This window comes from Zea mays, chromosome 2 (genome assembly GCF_902167145.1).
Source record: "Zea mays cultivar B73 chromosome 2, Zm-B73-REFERENCE-NAM-5.0, whole genome shotgun sequence".
NCBI classification, from domain to species: domain Eukaryota; kingdom Viridiplantae; phylum Streptophyta; class Magnoliopsida; order Poales; family Poaceae; genus Zea; species Zea mays.
The window spans coordinates 84,666,868-84,685,165 of record NC_050097.1 but is presented as its reverse complement, the minus strand read 5'-3'; the positions used below and the strand labels follow the sequence as shown (position 1 = coordinate 84,685,165).

The window sequence follows — 18,298 nt, the reverse complement described above, 5'->3', positions numbered from 1 at the left end:
GCAAAGAAATTTTTATACCCCCAAAATTCAGGATGTTATAGTTACAAAATTTTGGATTTATTTCTGAATTTGGTGATTGAATATGAGCCAATCATAGCATTTGTGTCCCTTCGAGGTTGCATGGTAGGAAAAGTTTGAGATTCATACTCACACTACGAGGTAAGTGGACATAGAGCTTGTCCTACATAGCAGGAGAAAGATGTGATGGCTCATGTGGTTTTAGTGTATCACACACCGAGAGAAAAGTATGGATTAGTTTTTAAGCTATCATAGTATTGACTGTGCACTTCTACTGTGACATAGTCACTAAGCACTCAATGAGTTTAAGAAAAATAGAAAGTTAGAGACAAACCCAAAGATAAGAATGATATGTGAGCATGGCTTGCAAAAGTACTAATGATAAAAGGACTATGTTGAATTCTTTAAGTGAAATGAGAAAAGAGTACTCCCTTCATTTTGCATGATGTAATCATGTGGATGAAGAAAGTAATCAAAATTCCTCATTCACAAGAGTTCTGAATGGTTTTTGAAATTGTGGCAGAAAAGTCCATGCCACATTTCGAGGGGGTATGTGAGATCAATTAAGAAAGATACTCCCTTATACTTCAAATAATGAGATGCATAGGCAAGAGTGATCTATAAAAGATGAATGTGATTGTCGGGGAGTATGATGATCATAATGATGATACCCCTAAAGTAAAAGAAATAGTTAAATTCCAAAATGGACATTTTATGGTTCTGATAGGAAGATAGCGTAGTCAACCAGTATTCATACCGGCAAAGAATATAGTTTAAAAGCGGTGCTTCAGGCGCCATTTAAGTTTAAAAGAATAGACCCAACCAAAATTAAGAAAGTTTGAAGATACACTATCTTTACAAAAGATGGTGTAATATGGGGAAGCATGTATATAGAAACCTAAGACTTGAATAAAAGTGGGATTATGTTCCTACTCTAATGATTCAAGAACGACAAATTGCTCAATACATGTTGACGTTATATGACTGATACAACACATGTTGTTGGTCCCTAAAATAAAAAGTAAACAAGGATCCTATGATACAGGAGACTATAGAACTCATTTGCTTCTTAGCAATAAATATCAACAATAGTTCCATATGAAAGAAGTGTCAATAGCTAAGGCCTAAATGGTCTTAAAGAAAAGGAAATCAGAAACTACAAAGTCTATAATATGGAGGGCAATCCCACCTCATTTGAAGAAGCCATGGAGGCCCTCGCTCACCTAAATGGCAAAAGAATCACTGATTACCAACGATGTTTAGGACTCAGAATTAAATACTAATAGAGCCAAAACAGTAGGCTATAAATGGCCTACGAGACGAAATGTGACTTTAAAAGGAATATGTAAAGATGAAAGGCTCCACTTCATATTCAAAAGATTTTGCGCAAATAGAATAAACAAATTGATGGGTGCTAGTAGCACATCTTGATCTGAGTTACATCAGATGAAAGTAAATACCACATTCCCTAGTGGGATTTGCATGAAACAATGACATGGCATAAGCTAAAAGTTTTGCCATGAAAGTAAAAGTATAGAAGGGATGCCACCTAAAGAAATTATTTATGGACTAGAGCATGTCTCTAGACAATAGCATTTAAAGTTAAAGAATGTTTGGGTTAAAGAGAACGAGAGGACAATTGTATCTATGGTAATTTATAGAATGGGAAATTCATTCTCTAAGTATGCATATATGGATGAGATCTTACTTGGCAGTAGTGATGTCAATCTATTGGTGAAAAGTTCTTGTCATAAAGATCAAATGAAATTGGTCTCGATGAAGTGTCTCTCGCTCTAAGAATTGAGATTCATCGACATAGAAGAGAAACAAGGTATTAGGATTATCGCATAGACATGCTAAGAAAGCATGTAAAGAAATAAAGTATGCATATGAGAAAACCTACACATGTGACTATAATCAAGGGTAATGGATTTGGGAACTTTGATATTCCAAGAGGCAATGTGGAATAAATGAATCTGGTACCATATGCTTCGTCTGTTGGAAGCTCAGTGAATGCACAAGTATGGTGTTACCCTAACGTTTTTCATGTATCCAGGTTGTTTTGGCAGTGTCCAGTCCAAATATAGATCACTGGAATGGAGTTACGAATGTTGGTCCCATGCTAAAAAGAAAGAACAAGTGCTCTCAAAGATTGTGAGTACAAAGATAGAACCTTGTGGAATGTGTAGCGTAATCCACAATTGTCGCTAACATTCACACTTAGAGTTTTTGTGTGGAAAAACTCCAAACAAGATGTTATCATCAATGTGATGCAAAGACATAATATAGCATGATACGAGACTAAGGGATAGGGAAAATGGTTAAGGGAAAATGTACCCGAAATTGATAATGGTTGACAACAACAGTAACCATTCAAATAGTTCACTCCTATGGCGACGAGTCAAGTGTGCTGCCAAACACATTGACACAAAGTTATGTGTTGTAAAGGAGAAAGTCCAAAATCATATTAAAAGTATTGAACATATAAGTAACAGACAAGTGTTGGTGGATCCGCTTACTAAAGGCTTGCCACCCAGTGCGTTCAGAGAACACACAGTCGACATGGGTTTATGGTATAGCCTATGTTTTCCGGACAATTAAAGGGCCAAAAGTCAATGGATCTATTTTAGAACAAAGACGTGTATTGTAGCTGTTAAGTCTATCAGTGATTAACCGTGATGACGAAGCATGCTCTATGCACCAATCTGTGATGGGATACGAAAATAATTAAAAGTATAAAGTTGAAAGTATAAGATGAGATCAAGGGAGAGAATGTTGGAATTGATCTCCGCCAGTTGGTCCAACGGCGAACTGGCCCCTTGACCTCACTCCCTGATCGGATGCGTCCATCCCAAGACGAGGTTGGTGGGGCCCTATTGCACAACCTATAAATAGAGAGGTGGGGGTTGATGGCTAAACATGAGGTTCGTAGACACATCTTTAGTTCCCCACCTCAAACCCTAGACCGATCTAGAGGGAGGTTGTAGCAACGGGAAGCTCACCACATACGAGCTCGCTTCCTCGACCGTCGCTGCCTTAGCGCAGAACTTCACCAACGAACGTGATGGCATCAAATCTAAATAGAGGTACAATCTGTTTTGTACATTTGATCTAGTGGTTATGGTTCTTGGGGAGATCCAAATGTCTATCAGGTATGAAGTCTATCATGTTGTATCTCATGACCTCTTCCCCATCTAGCACCAAACGTGGTATAGTTTAGTACACTAGAGCAAGGTTAGGCCCTTACCGGTGTGGTGCCACCATGTGGATGGGCACTGCGATGCCGGATGAGCTTTGTGGAGAGGAAGATGATGCGTAGGTCGTTAATCAATGAACGTGTGGCTAGGATCATAATACCTTTTCACGTCAATTAAATCTTGGTCATACGACTCGGATCGGGTAGTGGGAAGCGATGGAGGGTTCCTGACTTACGGATCGTGATCTGAGGCTGCGATTAAAAAAGGGATACCAGTTCATGATATGTTTGATCTAATATTGACCGTTGGTTGTCAATCCAACGGTCAGGACGCCACGCGCGATGTCAGCTATACAACTTTACTAGAAGGGACCCTTCCATTTCGGGGAATCGGGGTAGGTCGAAAATAACTGCAGGCGGGTCCCAAATCTTGCCGCTTAGCCCCTGACTTTCCAAGAAATAAAAGCCACGAACCAATTAATCTATGGAATAAAAGAATAAATGCATAAATTGATTTTCAGTAAAAAATAAATCAGTGAACTTAGAAAAAACCATATATCCTACATTCTAACTCTAAATTTAGTAGTTCACGAAACTACGGATTTATTGCGACGCGTAGAATATTATTATGCAAATGTTTTATTGCTCGGTGTGATGTTACTTTTTCTTCATATTGGTTGTTTGTGTTGTTGCGAGTAGACGAGCAAGTGACCGAGGAACCCAAAGCACCGCAAGTTGAAGATTCTGAGCAAGAGCTCGCAGAAGGCAAGTTGTGCCCTTGATCACATTCTGTTACCTAATAATGTCCATGTTAATCACTGTGACATGCTTAGGTTAATTTGATAAGACCTACTAGGTTACCTAGCATTGTTCACCCCACACCTTGCATACAAATGAATTATTGGGTAGTTTTGCTATTACTCTACCTGGTTTTTGGGTTAATGTTACTTATGATTTATGTTCATGTTCTAATATGAATTGTTATTGTTGGTTTTATCATGATACATGTTAAATCATTTTGTTAACTGGAACATGGACCGGCCACCTGAGACAATAGTGCAAACCATAAGAACTATATGGCTCTGGTCTTAGCCAAGTAATTAGGAAAGCTAACGTGAGATAATCCTTTCCTGAAAGGGGCAAGCGAGGAGTGTGTCGCTGTAGAGTATAGGGAGGTCCTCGAATCAAACTGTCTGTAATAGCTTTTCGGACGAGGGATTCTATGCTTCCTTCTTCCTATATCCGTAGCGGGTTTTCTTATACTAGTAGAACTTTAGAAAGGCTTCGTAGTGCTACCCTGCCTCGTCTCCTCAGTAGAAATGGATGAAAATTCTAGACCCCTTGGCAAATGGGTAACAGGGCTTTTGGGTAATAATGTGCCACCTCTGCAGAGTGTAAAACTGATATATCAGTTGTGCTCACGGTCATGAGCGGCTTGTACTCTCACATGAGTAACTTATGGAATTAAAACTTAATTTATCATTTGCATTGCATCGTGGGATTTTATTTATCACTGTGATCAATTATTTTAATTGAGTTGATATCTACTTACACTTAGTAATTGCTAATAAAAATTTGACCAAACTTATTAAAAGCAATGCTTAGCCTTAATCATTATTTTTGGCAAGTTTTACACTACTCATGAGCCCCACCGTAAGTGGGCTCATGTACATTATTCCCCACACTTGTTGAGTGATGACGGTATGGGAGCTCACTTTTGCTATAATCACACCAGGAGAAGAGCATGTACCACCGGAGGAGGACCACTATGATGAGTTCGATGAGATCTAGGCGTCGTCTCTCAGTCAACTATTAGCGCCATGAAGATAGTATCTTAGTTCGAGTTGTTTTAATATCAGTAATTTTCTAAGACATTCTCGTTATACAATAAAGATTATGACATTCATCTTTATACACTAAGTCATTATATGTGTGGATGTTCATTTGGCGCATATATGAGATGTATCTGGATTTGCCCTTAAATTCGGACGTGACGACGTTTGTTAGGATGAATCCGAATACTTATTCGGATGTTAAATTGTTGACCTTGTTTATTCGATTGTGTACAAATAGCATGTAGAATTTACTATGTAAATTTATATTCTTGTTTTTAAGATTGAGCTTATTAATATTCATAAAATCATAAAAAGTAAACCTTAACTTTGTTCTATATTTTTTTTAAAATAACTAATATAAAATTCATATATAAATTTTTAAATAATTGATAGAAAATTCGAATATAATATAATACGTATACAAATTTACAAAAAAATATTCTTGTACTTTATAATATTTAGTAATAAATTTTATACATATCTATTTTAAAATATTAATTTATCATATAATTCAAATTGTGTTAGCAACATTCGCGTTAGGTGTGGGCGTTCGGGTTACCCGAAAATTTCGAGTCGGGTAATTGGGGTATTTAAAATTTCGGGTTTTGAGAATCAATACCTGAAATTACAACGGATTTTACAATACCCGAAAATTCGGGTACCCGAAATTTCGGGTTCGGGTATTCCCGAATTACCCGAATTGTTGTGTCGGCTTCATAAAAACACATACACCCTATTACCTATTAAATTAGCATAAAAATATAGTTTGAATTTTAATATACATGGACATATAAAACACAAACAATCTACAATCACAAGTTATGCACACGTACACATAATTATAGATGTACAAATTAATAATTAAACACGACGTGAGTACATGACACATGAAAGTTCGGGTAATTCAGGTACCCGATTATGATGCCCAAAATAAATTCGGGTTTTGCAAGTTACTACCCAAAATTCCCGAACAAAATTCGGATTTCGGATTTTTTTTGCCCAGCCCTAATTCGCGTCGCCAGGTGGGGGAACCTCCAACTCCAACCGTAACTCCAAGGCATGCGCTTGCATGCGGCCGGGCCCACAAGGCAGTGGCACAGGACGTGCCCGCGCTGGGGAGTGTGCATGCAGGCGGGACCACCGGTCAGGACAACAGAAACTTGAATTTTTACCCGAACTTATTTTATTTCATTCCTCAACATAGTTCGCATATTATTAAAGCAAGAAGATGCTAGAAGTAAACAGATTCCAGCCCTTAATCCGAGTCCAGACCCCAGACACACATATGAAAAGCTCTTATGCCAGAGTTGTATGATCTTGCGCACCATATAAGGAACCACTACTGTTCATCATGATGCTGAAGAAGTTACCGTCCCAATCGTCTGGTCAAATATTTCGATCCAGTAACCATCAGGATCTTTGATGAAAGCGATGCCTTTGATTTTTCCTGCAGCAAAGATCATATGTCAAATAACAGGGCTATGTGCTACAGAGATAAGAATGAAAAGGGGTATCATGAGTAGATTGAAGGTAACAAGGAGGTGACATTATCAACCATAAGCCGAATTGTTCCTATGGGCTTGTTTGTTTAAGCTTATAAATTATATAATCTGGATTATAATTTACATGTAGCTGTTTGATAGTCTAGATTATATAAATATAGATTATTCATAAAGACAACAGTACCCTTGTTTATTTATTTGAGATGAGAAAAGAAGGATGACACATATTGTAATTTCTATTTACATTACCATGAGTAGTGGGTCTTTTACTAAAATAATCTCAAATAAGCTACTCTTAAGGAGATTATGAGATTATCATAATCTATGCTTTAAATTATATAATATGAACATATAATCTATGTGTTTATTTAACTACTGGATTATTTATGCTGGATTATATAATCTGGATAGATTATAATCCGAAACAAACGGGACCTATATAACCATAGGATTCGCCATATACTAACACAAACTGCTGAACTGGCCACATCTCATATTTCTTGTAGAATTAGACCGAGGCTGGTGAAGACTATCAACATGGTCTTACAGATAGCACAAATACAAAGTTTGCATACTGCCAGAGTAAAGCTACGGCTCGAATAAACACCACAGATCAATATTTTGGGCAATCCCTAGTGTACATCAGTCGTAATATGCTCAGTTACCCTGCAAATCTTACAGAAAGAAGATTTTAACTATTTAATTTTCATGTTTGAGTAACACTACAAAGCAAAATCACCTACCATCATCAGGTTTCTTCACAAACTCAACCCCAAGACGTTCAAAGCGTTCACATGCCTTGTGGACATCATCCACAGTTACTCCTATATGACCTGAATGAACAAAAGTGAGCAAATACAAGCGTTAGAGCAATATGTGTTTCACAATTATATATATCTTACAGCACCGAAACTATGCCTATGATTTCGGAAACAGAAACTGTCAGTCATTTCAATTGAACATAAATTGTCAAAGCACATACCAAAACCACGAGGGTCTGAGTTCCCATTATGGTAACCTTTGAATTCAGGGTCATTTTCCGTGCCCCAGTTGCTACAGGTACAAAGTGTTAATTAATTTCCTGATGACCATTCAAGCTATTAAAGAAGTGCATCGCACAAAGATACGGGGTAACAAGACTCACTGGGTGAGCTCAAGAGTAGCTTTTTGCCTAAAAGTCCATTCAGTCCGCTTGATATGATCATCAGGGGCTAAGGTCACATCCTACAAGCAACAGTAGATTAAATTTACATAAAATACTTAAGAATCAGAATTGTGTAAATTCTATTTTCAGGTGATGCATAGTCTCACAAGTCATAGAAACTTATACCTCGTAACCTAGAAAATACAAACTGAATTTCATCTCTTCAAAATCCAACCTTTTCAGCAACCTGGAGAAGAAAGTGCTCATCGTAAGAACATATACCTAGAAAACCTTTTGGCCCTGAACACAAAATAATGACCAAACTACATGTTTTGGTGGTGGTGACAATAGTAGTAACAAATTAGCAATGGTATCAACAGGAATCTGGAGCCTCAAACTTCAACTATTCTCAAGTGTGCTCAGCCTCAAAAGCAAGTGCACTACCCTGTGTAAATCGCTTGAATAAGCAACTAGCACATAAATGTATTGCATGCAACTGTTTACAAAGCCAGATGTGACTATGTAGCGTTACAACCGAAGGTGCTGGACAGAACCTTTGGGATCTCATCTTCAAAGTGGTGCTACAACCGGAGGTGGAAGATTCTCATGTTTGGAGATCCTCTTGTGATGGGCAATGTTAAGCAAAACCCGCCTACAAAAGCCTGTTTCATGCTACTATGCTTTTTTTTAATAAAAAACGCAGGAGAACTGCGCCTCAATATATTAAGAAGAAGAAAGAAATAAAGGTCAAAGAGACCTGATACATGATACAAAGGTCTCCTTAGGGAGGCCAAAAACACAAAAAACTGAAAAAAAAATCCATCAAACTCACCCAGCAACAACCTCTAGTCTTCAGGAAGGAGGGCAGCAAGGCATGAAAGACCTTTAGCCCCAGCCACTTCCCAAGACTGCCTCTCCTCCCTAGCTAAGCTAAGGGACAAAACCAAACTAGGAGTACAACCATTAAAAACACAATTGTTTCGAAACTTCCAAATTGTCCATGTCCCCAAGGCAACAAGGGAGTTGAGACTTTTTCCAGGTAGACCAGTGACCATTCCTGAGGTTTGCTCCCACCAAATCATGAAGGATGAAAGCCCTGGCTGGGGAGCCAGTCTTTGAAAACCAAAAGGTTTCAGGTGGTTAAACCAGAACACTCTTGTGAACACACAAGAGACAAGGATATGGTCAAGAGTTTCAGCTTCCTGATCACATAAGAGACACCTAGCTGGGTGATCCAAACCTCTCTTAGCAAGCCTGTCAGCAGCCCAGCATCTTTTGTTTGCTGCCAGCCAAAGGAAAAACCGACACTTTGGAGGTGCCTAGGATTTCCATACCAGATGGTAGTGGCCAAAGGATGTTGACCCAACAAAAAGACCATCGTAAGCCGACTTAGCCGGATATTTGCCATCTGCCGCAATACTGAATACATGCTTATCTTCCACTTTAGGCTGCAACACTATTTCTGATAGAATCTCCCAAAGGTTCAAGTATTCCACTATAGCTCCAACAGACAAGGCACCTTTTATATCAGATATCCATTTTCTGTTGGAAAGAGCCTCGAGGACAGTTCTCCTATTAGCAATCCTTTTAGGAATGATGGCGAATAACCTAGGAGCCAAGAGCCATTTATCTGTCCAGAACAGAGTGCGTGCTCCATTTCCCACTTCTGAGACCAAAACAGTGGAGAAGAAAGATCTTGCCTTTTTAGGAACTTGTATAGGGAGGTTTGCCCAAGGCCTGCTGGATCAGTTTTATGTAGCCACAACCATCTCATATGAAGAGCCCAGCATAATTCCTTCAAACTAGAAATTCTCAAACCTCCCAAATGGAGGAGTCTGCACACCCTCCCCCAGGCAACCAGACAATGTCCTCCCTTGACATCCTTACGACCTTTCCAAAGAAAACCCTTTTTTATCTTATCAACAACTTCTAATGCCCAAGGAGGAAAATCAATGGCCATAGCCAAATAGACAATCATAATGGTGAGCACATGTTGTACCATAATTCTCCTACCAGCTCTCGTCATAAGATCAGTTTTCCAACTTGGAAGACGGTCAGCCACCCTGTCTATGATTGATTGAACTTGTTCCTTGGTCAGCTTGTGAAGGGAGAGAGGGATTCCAAGATATTTGCAAGGGAAATCAGACATCTCACATGGCAATAAATTCTAGACCAGCAGAAGATCATCCTCAGAGCACCGGATGGGGAAAACATTAGATTTTTTCTCGTTGTTACGGAGCCTAGAAGCCTTCCCAAACAAGTCCAAAATACTCATTGCAATGGAGATATCCGCAACCGAGGGACTCAGAAATAGAACAACATCATCAGTATACATAGAGATCTGATGGAGTTTAACTCTACCCGACAAGTGTTGCAATAAACCAGATTCCTCGGCCCTATTAAAGATAAGGGCCAAGATGTTCATTACCAATATAAATAGCATCGGGAAGAGAGGGTCCCCTTGCCGAAGCCCTCTTCTGTGAATTATCCTCCTCCCCGGATACCCATTGAGAAGGACTTGAGTAGAAGATGAGGCCAGTAGCCCACAAATAATATCCCTCCAAATTTGTCCAAAACCAAGCTGCTTCAAGACCTCAATGAGAAAAGGCCACGAGACCGATCAAAGGCCTTGGTGATATCCAATTTAAGGAGCAAACTAGCCTTTTTTGTCGGTGTAAGAATCTGGAAGTCTGTTGTACCAACATGAAGTTATCTTGAATAAACCGTCCTTTGATGAAGGCACTTTGATTTGGAGAGATCATTCCATTAAGCCTGCTAGCCAATCTATTAGCTAAGATTTCGGTAATCAATTTGCCCTGTGCACAAGGCTTATTGGCCTAAAATCATTCACATGATCAGCCCCCTCTTTTTTTGGGATCAAGGCAATGTAAGTAGAGTTCAGCTTGCCAAGGTTATCAAAATTTCTATTCCAGATAGCTTGAATTGCAGCCATGATATCAGATTTGATAATATTCCAACAGGATTTATAAAGCAGCCAGTGAAGCCATCCGGCCCCGGAGCTTTATCGGAAGGTAAAAGCTTAATGGTTTCCCATACTTCACCTTCTAAACAGGGGGCCTCAAGCTCTGCCAGGTCATGCCGAGAAAGGCCAAGGGCCTCCAAGTCCACTGTTTGATCTCAATCCTGACTTGTACCAATAAATTGAAGAAGAAATCATCCATTGCTGCTGCCTTGTCCTGATGACTGGTAAGAATCGCATCCCCATCAACCAAAGTAGCAATAAAATTCTTTCTCTTTCGTTGCTTGGCATGCAAGTGGAAAAATATTGGCATCACCATCTTTAAGCCATAAAATCCTTGATCTCATCCTAGCCATAGTACGCTTCAGGGGGACAGAAGCAAAGAATGTTTCTTAAGCTTGTTTTTCAGCCAAAACTCAGCAGGAGTTAACACTCTTTCACCTTGTGCTATTTCCAGCTTATGTAATACTTCCTTTGCCAAGGCCAGTTGAGAACTGATGTGTCCAACTTGCCTATCACTAGGGGTGGATATCGAGCCAATTCAGCTCGGCTCGGCTCGACCGAGCTCGAGCTGGCTCGTTAAGGGAACGAGTTGGCTTGGCTCGACTCGTTAAGAAACCGAGCCAGAGAACCAGCTCGGCTCGGCTCGTTTGCGAGCTCGAGCTGGCTCGTTTAGCTCGCGAGCCACAACAAAAAATAGTATGCATATATATATACAACAATATAATCAATTGCTAGTTAATTTCATACTACTTTAATACTAGAAAAAGCTAACAATACTCATAATTTTATATATCACATCATTTAAACCCTAAACTAACATAGTTCATCACTTATTAATTCATCCAATACAAGTATAGGCTTTGTTTTACAGATAAATGCTAGCTCATTCGAGCTAACGAGCTGGCTCGAGCTCGTGTCGAGCTGGCTCGTTAACGAACCGAGCTGAGATGTTAGCTCAGCTCGTGATAAAATTGAAACAGTCCGAGTCGAGCCGAGCCGAGCTGATTATGAGTCGAGCGAGCTCACGAGCCACGAGTATTTTGTCCAGCCCTACCTATCACTCCAAGCCTGCAGACTCCTGGCTGTCTTCTTCAGTTTACGGTGAAGGGTTTGATAAGGACAGTTCGCATTGCCAACTGACTCCCAAGCATCATGCACAGTATCATGAAACCCCTCAATTTAGGCCAAAAAGCCTCAAAATGAAAACGTCGACTCCCTGATTTATTGTCCCGAAGGCCCAGAATTAAGGTGCAGTGATCAGAGTCATGGGAAGCAGTGCTTTTAAGCAACACATTAGGGAAGAGAAACTCCCAGTCAACCGAACATAACACTCTATCCAACCTGACAAGAATAGGCTCCACTTGTTAATTCAACCAAGTAAATCGTCGCCCATGGAGAGGAACATCTTTAAGGGCAAGATCATTAATAAAACACCTAAAACGCCCCATCATAGCCCGATTGAAATTGTTGTTGTTCTTGTCTGAGGTTTTATAAATTAAGTTGAAATCCCCAGCAACGACCCAAAGTCCATTGAGACCTCTCTGACATTTCTTAGCTCATGCAAAAATAAGATCTTCTCTTCATCCCCTTGAGGACCATACACACAAGTCAACCACCAGGTACTTCCTCCTTGCTTATGAAATTGAATGGAGACACTATGATTATCAACTCTGCTCTCCCCTGTGTATCTCAAATGGTTTTTCCAAGCCACCAAGTTTCCCCCACTAGCCACTTCTGAAGGCAAAAAAACATAATCAACAAATTCAGACCCCAACATGGAGACTATGGTGCTTCTAGGAACATATTGCATCTTAGTTTCCTGCAGACACACAATCTCAGCCTTTACAGTAAGAACTAATTCTCTAATTGTATCTTGGCGTGCACGAGAATTAAGGCCTCACACGTTCCAAATCAGGATTTTGGATGGATCCATCAAAAAAGATAAGACGGCACCTACCAGACATACAAAATGCGCCCAAAAGGCTGCAACACCTTTACTGAAGATGGACAGACACAGGGGCTCTCCACCCAACCAGAGCTGAAAGAGCCTCCACCTCACTATGAGTCAGGGGGTGCATAAAAAGTCTAGCATATTCATCCAAGGCCTCCTGACTAATCCCATCATTCTCTGCAATAATATGCAGGGTATCTCATGACTTTCCTGGTAGTTCTCCCTCCCAGGTCTTGCATATCAAATTCCACTCCAACACCCGCAACACAGCGACTTCTTCTTGGCATGGGAGCAGCAGGTGGGGAAGTTGAAAGATCTGCTTGCATATCAGCTCTTGGAACAGGAAGGATCCCAGATGAATGCTTGGTGATTCCTTTGAAAAACTCATTTCTTCTAGTTTCAAAACTTGCTGCCTCATCAGGTTGGACTTCAGCAACATCTCCAGGATCAGGGGCATCAGCAGTAGTCTCAGGCACAGAGTTACCCAAGGACTCCAAAGGAGGTAGACAAGGCTTCTCTGCAGAATTGGCCTCCTCGAAATGTATCACCTGTTCCACTTGAATCAGGGCTTGTTTGCTTTTGAATCTGCTTCTCGAATATACTCTTAGAGGAGTTTCAACAGTAGATGGCAAGAAAACCACTAATGGACCATCACCAGGTTGGGGCGAATTCGCGCCAGCCCGTTCCAGCGGCCTAGCAACAGAAACGTGTCGCTAGGGTGAAACAGGGAGGGCAGAATCCAGCGACCCAAACACAGGTCCCACGGAAGCCGGCCCAGTTAAGCCAAGACGGCCCAACGAGGATAAAACTGGAGGATTGTTCATCTTATCCACTGATGGCACAGCCTCGGGACCCCGCACGCCATCCACGCTTTCCGTCGCCAGAGCGTCGTCAGCCGCGTCAATCTCTTCAGAAGCTTGATACGAATCATGAGGCCAGCGACCAAACTCCATGCGTGTTGTAGAAGGTGGGCCCAGAACACCAGCAGGGCCCCTCAGGTCTTCTTCACCAGGCTCGAGGGCATGGTGGCAGTTGGAACGACGCCTCCAGCCCCGCAGACCAAGGCAGCATCAAACGGCTGCCTCAATGAATGACCGTGTCTTCCCGAAGCACCAGGGGACGAGGAAGCCTGCGAAGAACGAACACCAGCCGCCCTTCCATCTCCCGCGGAGTGCAACGGACCGAGCCGGAGCAGAGCCGACCGTCGCCGGTCCTGGACACCACTCGGTCGTCGAGGAGGATCCTGGAAATCTGGGTCATCATCAGCGCCACGCCCATCCTCCTGAGGGGGCTGAGAGACCGTAGACGAATCCACAGGATCCACCGGAAATGCTGCCAAAACGACGTTGTAAGTCAGACAGCGCTTAGCTTGTGACTCCGGCCCGTGCTCGACGATATGCAACTCCATAGAACGATGAAGCTTCACCGGATCGAAACACCAAGCTCTCAACAGAAATGAAGAGTAATCAGTCTTGTTCATGGTGGTGGGAAACAACTCCAAAATGTAACACGAGCCATGAAGCAGCTGCGAAACAGTGGAGAGGTCCCACGCGTGTGCCGGAATGCCGCGAACCTCGATGTCCACCAGCTCCGACATGGTAGACGACGATGCATGGGCGAATCTAGACCATCTTTTGAACATCAAGTTGAAGCAAGGTCCACGGAGCGCTCTTCCCTCGTTCAAAACCCGAGTCACAGTTTCTTCATCTGGCAGGACCAAGAGAAAATCCTCAGGCATGGACTGATGAATTGTCTTATCCACAATGTCGATGCCAAAATTGCATGCCACTTCCTCCAACACCTCGTCGCCCAACACCACCGGTCTAGTGCCAATGACAGTAACAAACAAAGCCCGTCGAAGATTGACCTCCTCCCTAGCCATGGCAGCTAAGAATTCAACCACACAGGAGGGTGTATTCGTTACGGGAGCCTGGGAGGACCCCTCAGGCGCAGCAGCAGGAGAGCAAGGAGGGACGTGCAGAGCCTCGAAAATTTGGGCGCCCAAGATTTTATGCTCTACGGCCTTTCTTCGGACGTCTTCTCTTTCTCTTATTGTGGACGATCAAATGTTCTTCATCACCAGATCTTCTAGGCATAGGGGTTGCCAATGCCGCCGCATCCAGTGGTGGAGCAATTCTTCTCCAAACTGGTGTCTTCCTCTGGAACGCCTCCCCGACGTCACCTTGGAAAACAAATACAACTTCCATATTTTACTAGTGATTCTCACTCTGTTAGACCCTTTGATTTGATTCACTCTGATGTTTGGGGACCTGCACCTCTTGCTTCAAAAGGTGGCCATAAGTATTATGTAATTTTTATTGATGATCATTCTCGTTATACTTGGCTTTACTTTTATGAAACACCGCTCTGAGTTGATATCTATTTATAAATCCTTTGCTCGCATGATTCGCGTCCAGTTTTCTGCTCCTATTAAAATTTCCTGTTCTAATTCGGGTGCGAATATTTATCTGATAATTTTCGGCAGTTCTTGACCTCAGAGGGTACTCTTGCTCAGCTTTCTTGCCCTGGTGCTCATGCACAAAATGGTGTGGCTGGACGTAAACATCGTCATGTTATAGAAACTGCGCGCACCCTTTTGCTATCTTCTTTTGATCCTTCACATTTTTGGGGTGAAGCTGTTTCTACTACGGTTTATCTCATCAATAGACAATCGTCATCTAAACTCTCTGGCAAAACACCTGGTGAAGTCCTTTTTGGGACTCCACGATATGACCATCTTCGAGTTTTTGGATGTGCGTGTTATGTCTTGTTAGCACCTCGTGAGCGGACTAAATTGACTGCTCAATATGTTGAGTGTGTTTTTCTTGGATACAGCCCTGAACATAAAGGCTATCGGTGTTATGATCCGTCTTCCCGTCGCATTCGCATTTCACGAGATGTGAGCTTTAATGAAAATCGACCCTTCTTTTACAACTCGGCCACTCATTCTTCATGCTTTTACACAGAGTCCACCTCTTTCCTGAGTTTTCCTCCCATTTCTGATCCCTCATCTGTGTCATCTTCAACCCGTGTAGCCACGCCCGATGTCCCCATTCCCATCGCACCTCCTTCCACTTCCATGCCTTCTTACTCTTCTAAACCACCTGTCACCCAGATTTACACTCGTCGTCCTCACTCTACTTTGCTTGGAAATCCAAAAAAACAGTTTGCTATATCTAGATCTAGTAATGAAGCAGAACTTCGTGTACTTGCCACTACTACTGCTGAGATAATTTGGCTCCGATGGCTCTTGGCTGATCTACGTGTCCGTTGTGACACTCCTACGCCTTTGGTATGTGACAACAGTGGAGCTATACAAATTTGCCATGATCCAGTGAAGCGTGAACTTACAGAACACATTGGTGTTGATGTATCATCCACTTGGTCTCATTGTCATCAGAAGACCATTGATCTTCAATATGTGCCTTCGGAAGCGCAGCTTGCTGATTTCTTCACAAAAGCACAAACCAGGGCATAACATCAGTTTCATTTAATCAAACTCAATGCTTCGGATCCTCAACCTCCACCTTGAGTTTGACAGGGGGTGTTAAGGCCCATATTACTGTTTCTATATATCCTACAGTCCTAGGAGGACCTAGGTATCATTCATCATGTGAGGTACGTAACAGTAAGCAAGCAAGTATCTTGCCTGTGCTTTCCCCAACCCATCTATTGTTCACCCGCGCACTGTTCATCAGAAGTATTGTTCATCCTCGGCACTATTCACCAGTGTCTACTATTCACCGTGGGTGCTGTTCATCCCGTGAACAGTGCCCCGCCTCTTCCATTCAGCATCCCTAACCCTAGGAAGACGGCGCCCAAACGTCGTCGCCGTGATCCCCGACCTTTCCCTCACCATTCATACCACCTCAGGAGTCACAGTTCCAACACCATGATTGATGAGAAAGAAGAGGAAGGAAGAGGATGGGCTCCAGGGCTAGCACGGCGGCGACCACAGGCTAGGAAAGGAGGCAGTATGATACCATATTCAAGGAATAATTATCCATATCCTAGGTTGGGTGTAGGGGATACATTATATATCTCCCTAACCCTAATGGCCTACATGGGCTAGGCTAGGCCCATAACACACAACCACATAAAATCCATACACAGTCTAACACAATCTAACTAGGGTTAGGGCTGTTATTGTTTTTTTCTCAAGAACATCCCACTCAAGAACATCCCTACATTTACAGGACAAAACTATAAAGAACAGATATGAGCTGTTATTGTTTTTTTCTCAGCATGGATATATTATTTGGAGGAAGAGAAAGAAATTAAACTCACGACATGCCCATCACACGTGAGTAGAAGTCAAGGCTCACTTTTGGGTCCTTCACACGTAACATCTGAAACAAAGAACATAAATTTTTGTGATCATTACCTCGGCAAGTACAACATCAGAAATGCTTATGGGGATAAGCTGGCCCACCAATGGTTAATTCCAAAACTACGGAATGATTTTAGTTTAGCAAACAAACAGGAATAGTAGCAATACAAGCCTGTCAGATATTTACAATCAAGGGCCCATTTAGTAGCATTCCTAAGCATCAATTTTTTGCAGAAGTCGGTATCCATGTATATTCTTCCTTTTCTTAATATAATGATACGCAGTTCTCCTGCGTGTTTGAGAAAAAAAATGATGGTGATTTTGCCAGCGCCCACAGGATTTTGCATATATGTGCTTAGTTATTTGTGATGTCTGGCCCTTGTAACAAAGTGAGCTCAGAGTTGGATCTGCTTCAGAATTGAGATATCCAGATTGTTTGACAGGTATCAAATGCATTATTCATCAGATACATTTTTTCTTTGCATCCCACAAGACAAGAGCAGCAGCAAATTTGGATTGGGACGGGATGGGGGAGCAAATAGGATATAGAGCACAGCAACTACTGACTGATTATCCCACTGCTTATGAAGTGCGCCACGACTACTTATGTGAATCCACACATCGAGCACCAAAACTGGAAACCCGAGCTGAATAGCACGCACATGTGCTTGATAAACACACTCCCTCGGTGAAATAGACAGGAGTAAAGCTCGCGTTACCGTTTGTTGCAAGAAGTAGCCTTTGGTGGCGGGGTCGACCTCGGTCTGGAGCCCAGGGTTATTCGCTGGCGCCTCCTTTGGTCCTGAGGAAGTCGCCATGGCGGCGGGCGCGAACCGGCGAACCCGATCGAATCTCTACGAAATCAAGAAAATTCCCAACGGGGAATGGTGAGTGAAACCTGAGCGAAAGTCACCATAATCATCAATCCAAATCCTCCAGTACGGAACACGGGACCTTGAAGTGCGACGCGCTGGGAATCAGGCGGAGGAGCGTGCAGGATGGGGAGAGGAGCGATGCACCAGCCATGGCAAGAGCACCAGGATATATAAACCTATTTTTATATAAGATTATCTATATGAGTAAAATACATTTCCCGTCTTTAAAATTGTTTGTCATCCCCATCTACAAACTTTTAAAATGTGTTAGTCCAATCCTTAATTGTTATTCGGATCTCAGTTAGATCCAAGCGCCTCCTAACATGGCATGTCTTTCTAAGGATAAAAACGGGACGGATACATTCGGATACATGATCATCTCGTATCATACCTTAATGTATTTCTATCGGATACGAGACCAGATTCGGTTATTTAAGCTTCGGGACGGATACAGGACGGGACCG

The 18,298-nt window shown here is 42.1% G+C and overlaps 1 protein-coding gene and 1 long non-coding RNA gene across 3 annotated transcripts; both read right to left on the bottom strand.

Moving 5' to 3' along the window:
- Nucleotides 1-931: 931 nt before the first annotated feature.
- LOC103646643 (uncharacterized) lies at nucleotides 932-4,293 on the bottom strand. Its single transcript, XR_562320.2, has 3 exons — nucleotides 2,356-4,293; nucleotides 1,727-1,811; nucleotides 932-1,241 (listed from the first exon to the last, which is right to left on the bottom strand). It is a non-coding gene; the product is annotated as an uncharacterized lncRNA (long non-coding RNA).
- A 1,599-nt stretch (nucleotides 4,294-5,892) lies between these two features.
- Nucleotides 5,893-18,045, bottom strand: LOC100280481 (lactoylglutathione lyase). 2 transcript variants are annotated; one of them, NM_001407789.1, is made up of 9 exons: nucleotides 17,914-18,034; nucleotides 17,679-17,813; nucleotides 16,917-16,978; nucleotides 15,981-16,079; nucleotides 7,882-7,942; nucleotides 7,696-7,775; nucleotides 7,534-7,604; nucleotides 7,295-7,384; nucleotides 5,893-6,496 (listed from the first exon to the last, which is right to left on the bottom strand). In NM_001407789.1, the coding sequence occupies exons 1-9, from the start codon at nucleotides 17,983-17,985 to the stop codon at nucleotides 6,399-6,401; spliced, it is 768 nt and encodes a 255-aa protein (NP_001394718.1). In that variant the 5' UTR covers nucleotides 17,986-18,034; the 3' UTR covers nucleotides 5,893-6,398. The 2 variants fall into 2 exon arrangements, with proteins under 2 accessions (NP_001394718.1, NP_001146873.1); NM_001153401.2 differs by lacking the exon at nucleotides 15,981-16,079 and having other exon boundaries at nucleotides 17,914-18,045.
- Between the last annotated feature and the right edge of the window lie 253 nt (nucleotides 18,046-18,298).

Excerpts from the sequence above, each read along its gene's own strand:
- LOC100280481 (NM_001407789.1), bottom strand. The coding sequence starts at position 17,985 with ATGGCTGGTGCATCGCTCCTCTCCCCATCCTGCACGCTCCTCCGCCTG. Across the intron at positions 16,979-17,678 it reads GCTACTTCTTGCAACAAACG|ATGTTACGTGTGAAGGACCC; the intron begins GTAACGCGAGCT and ends TCTTTGTTTCAG. Across the intron at positions 7,605-7,695 it reads GCTACTCTTGAGCTCACCCA|CAACTGGGGCACGGAAAATG; the intron begins GTGAGTCTTGTT and ends TTGTACCTGTAG.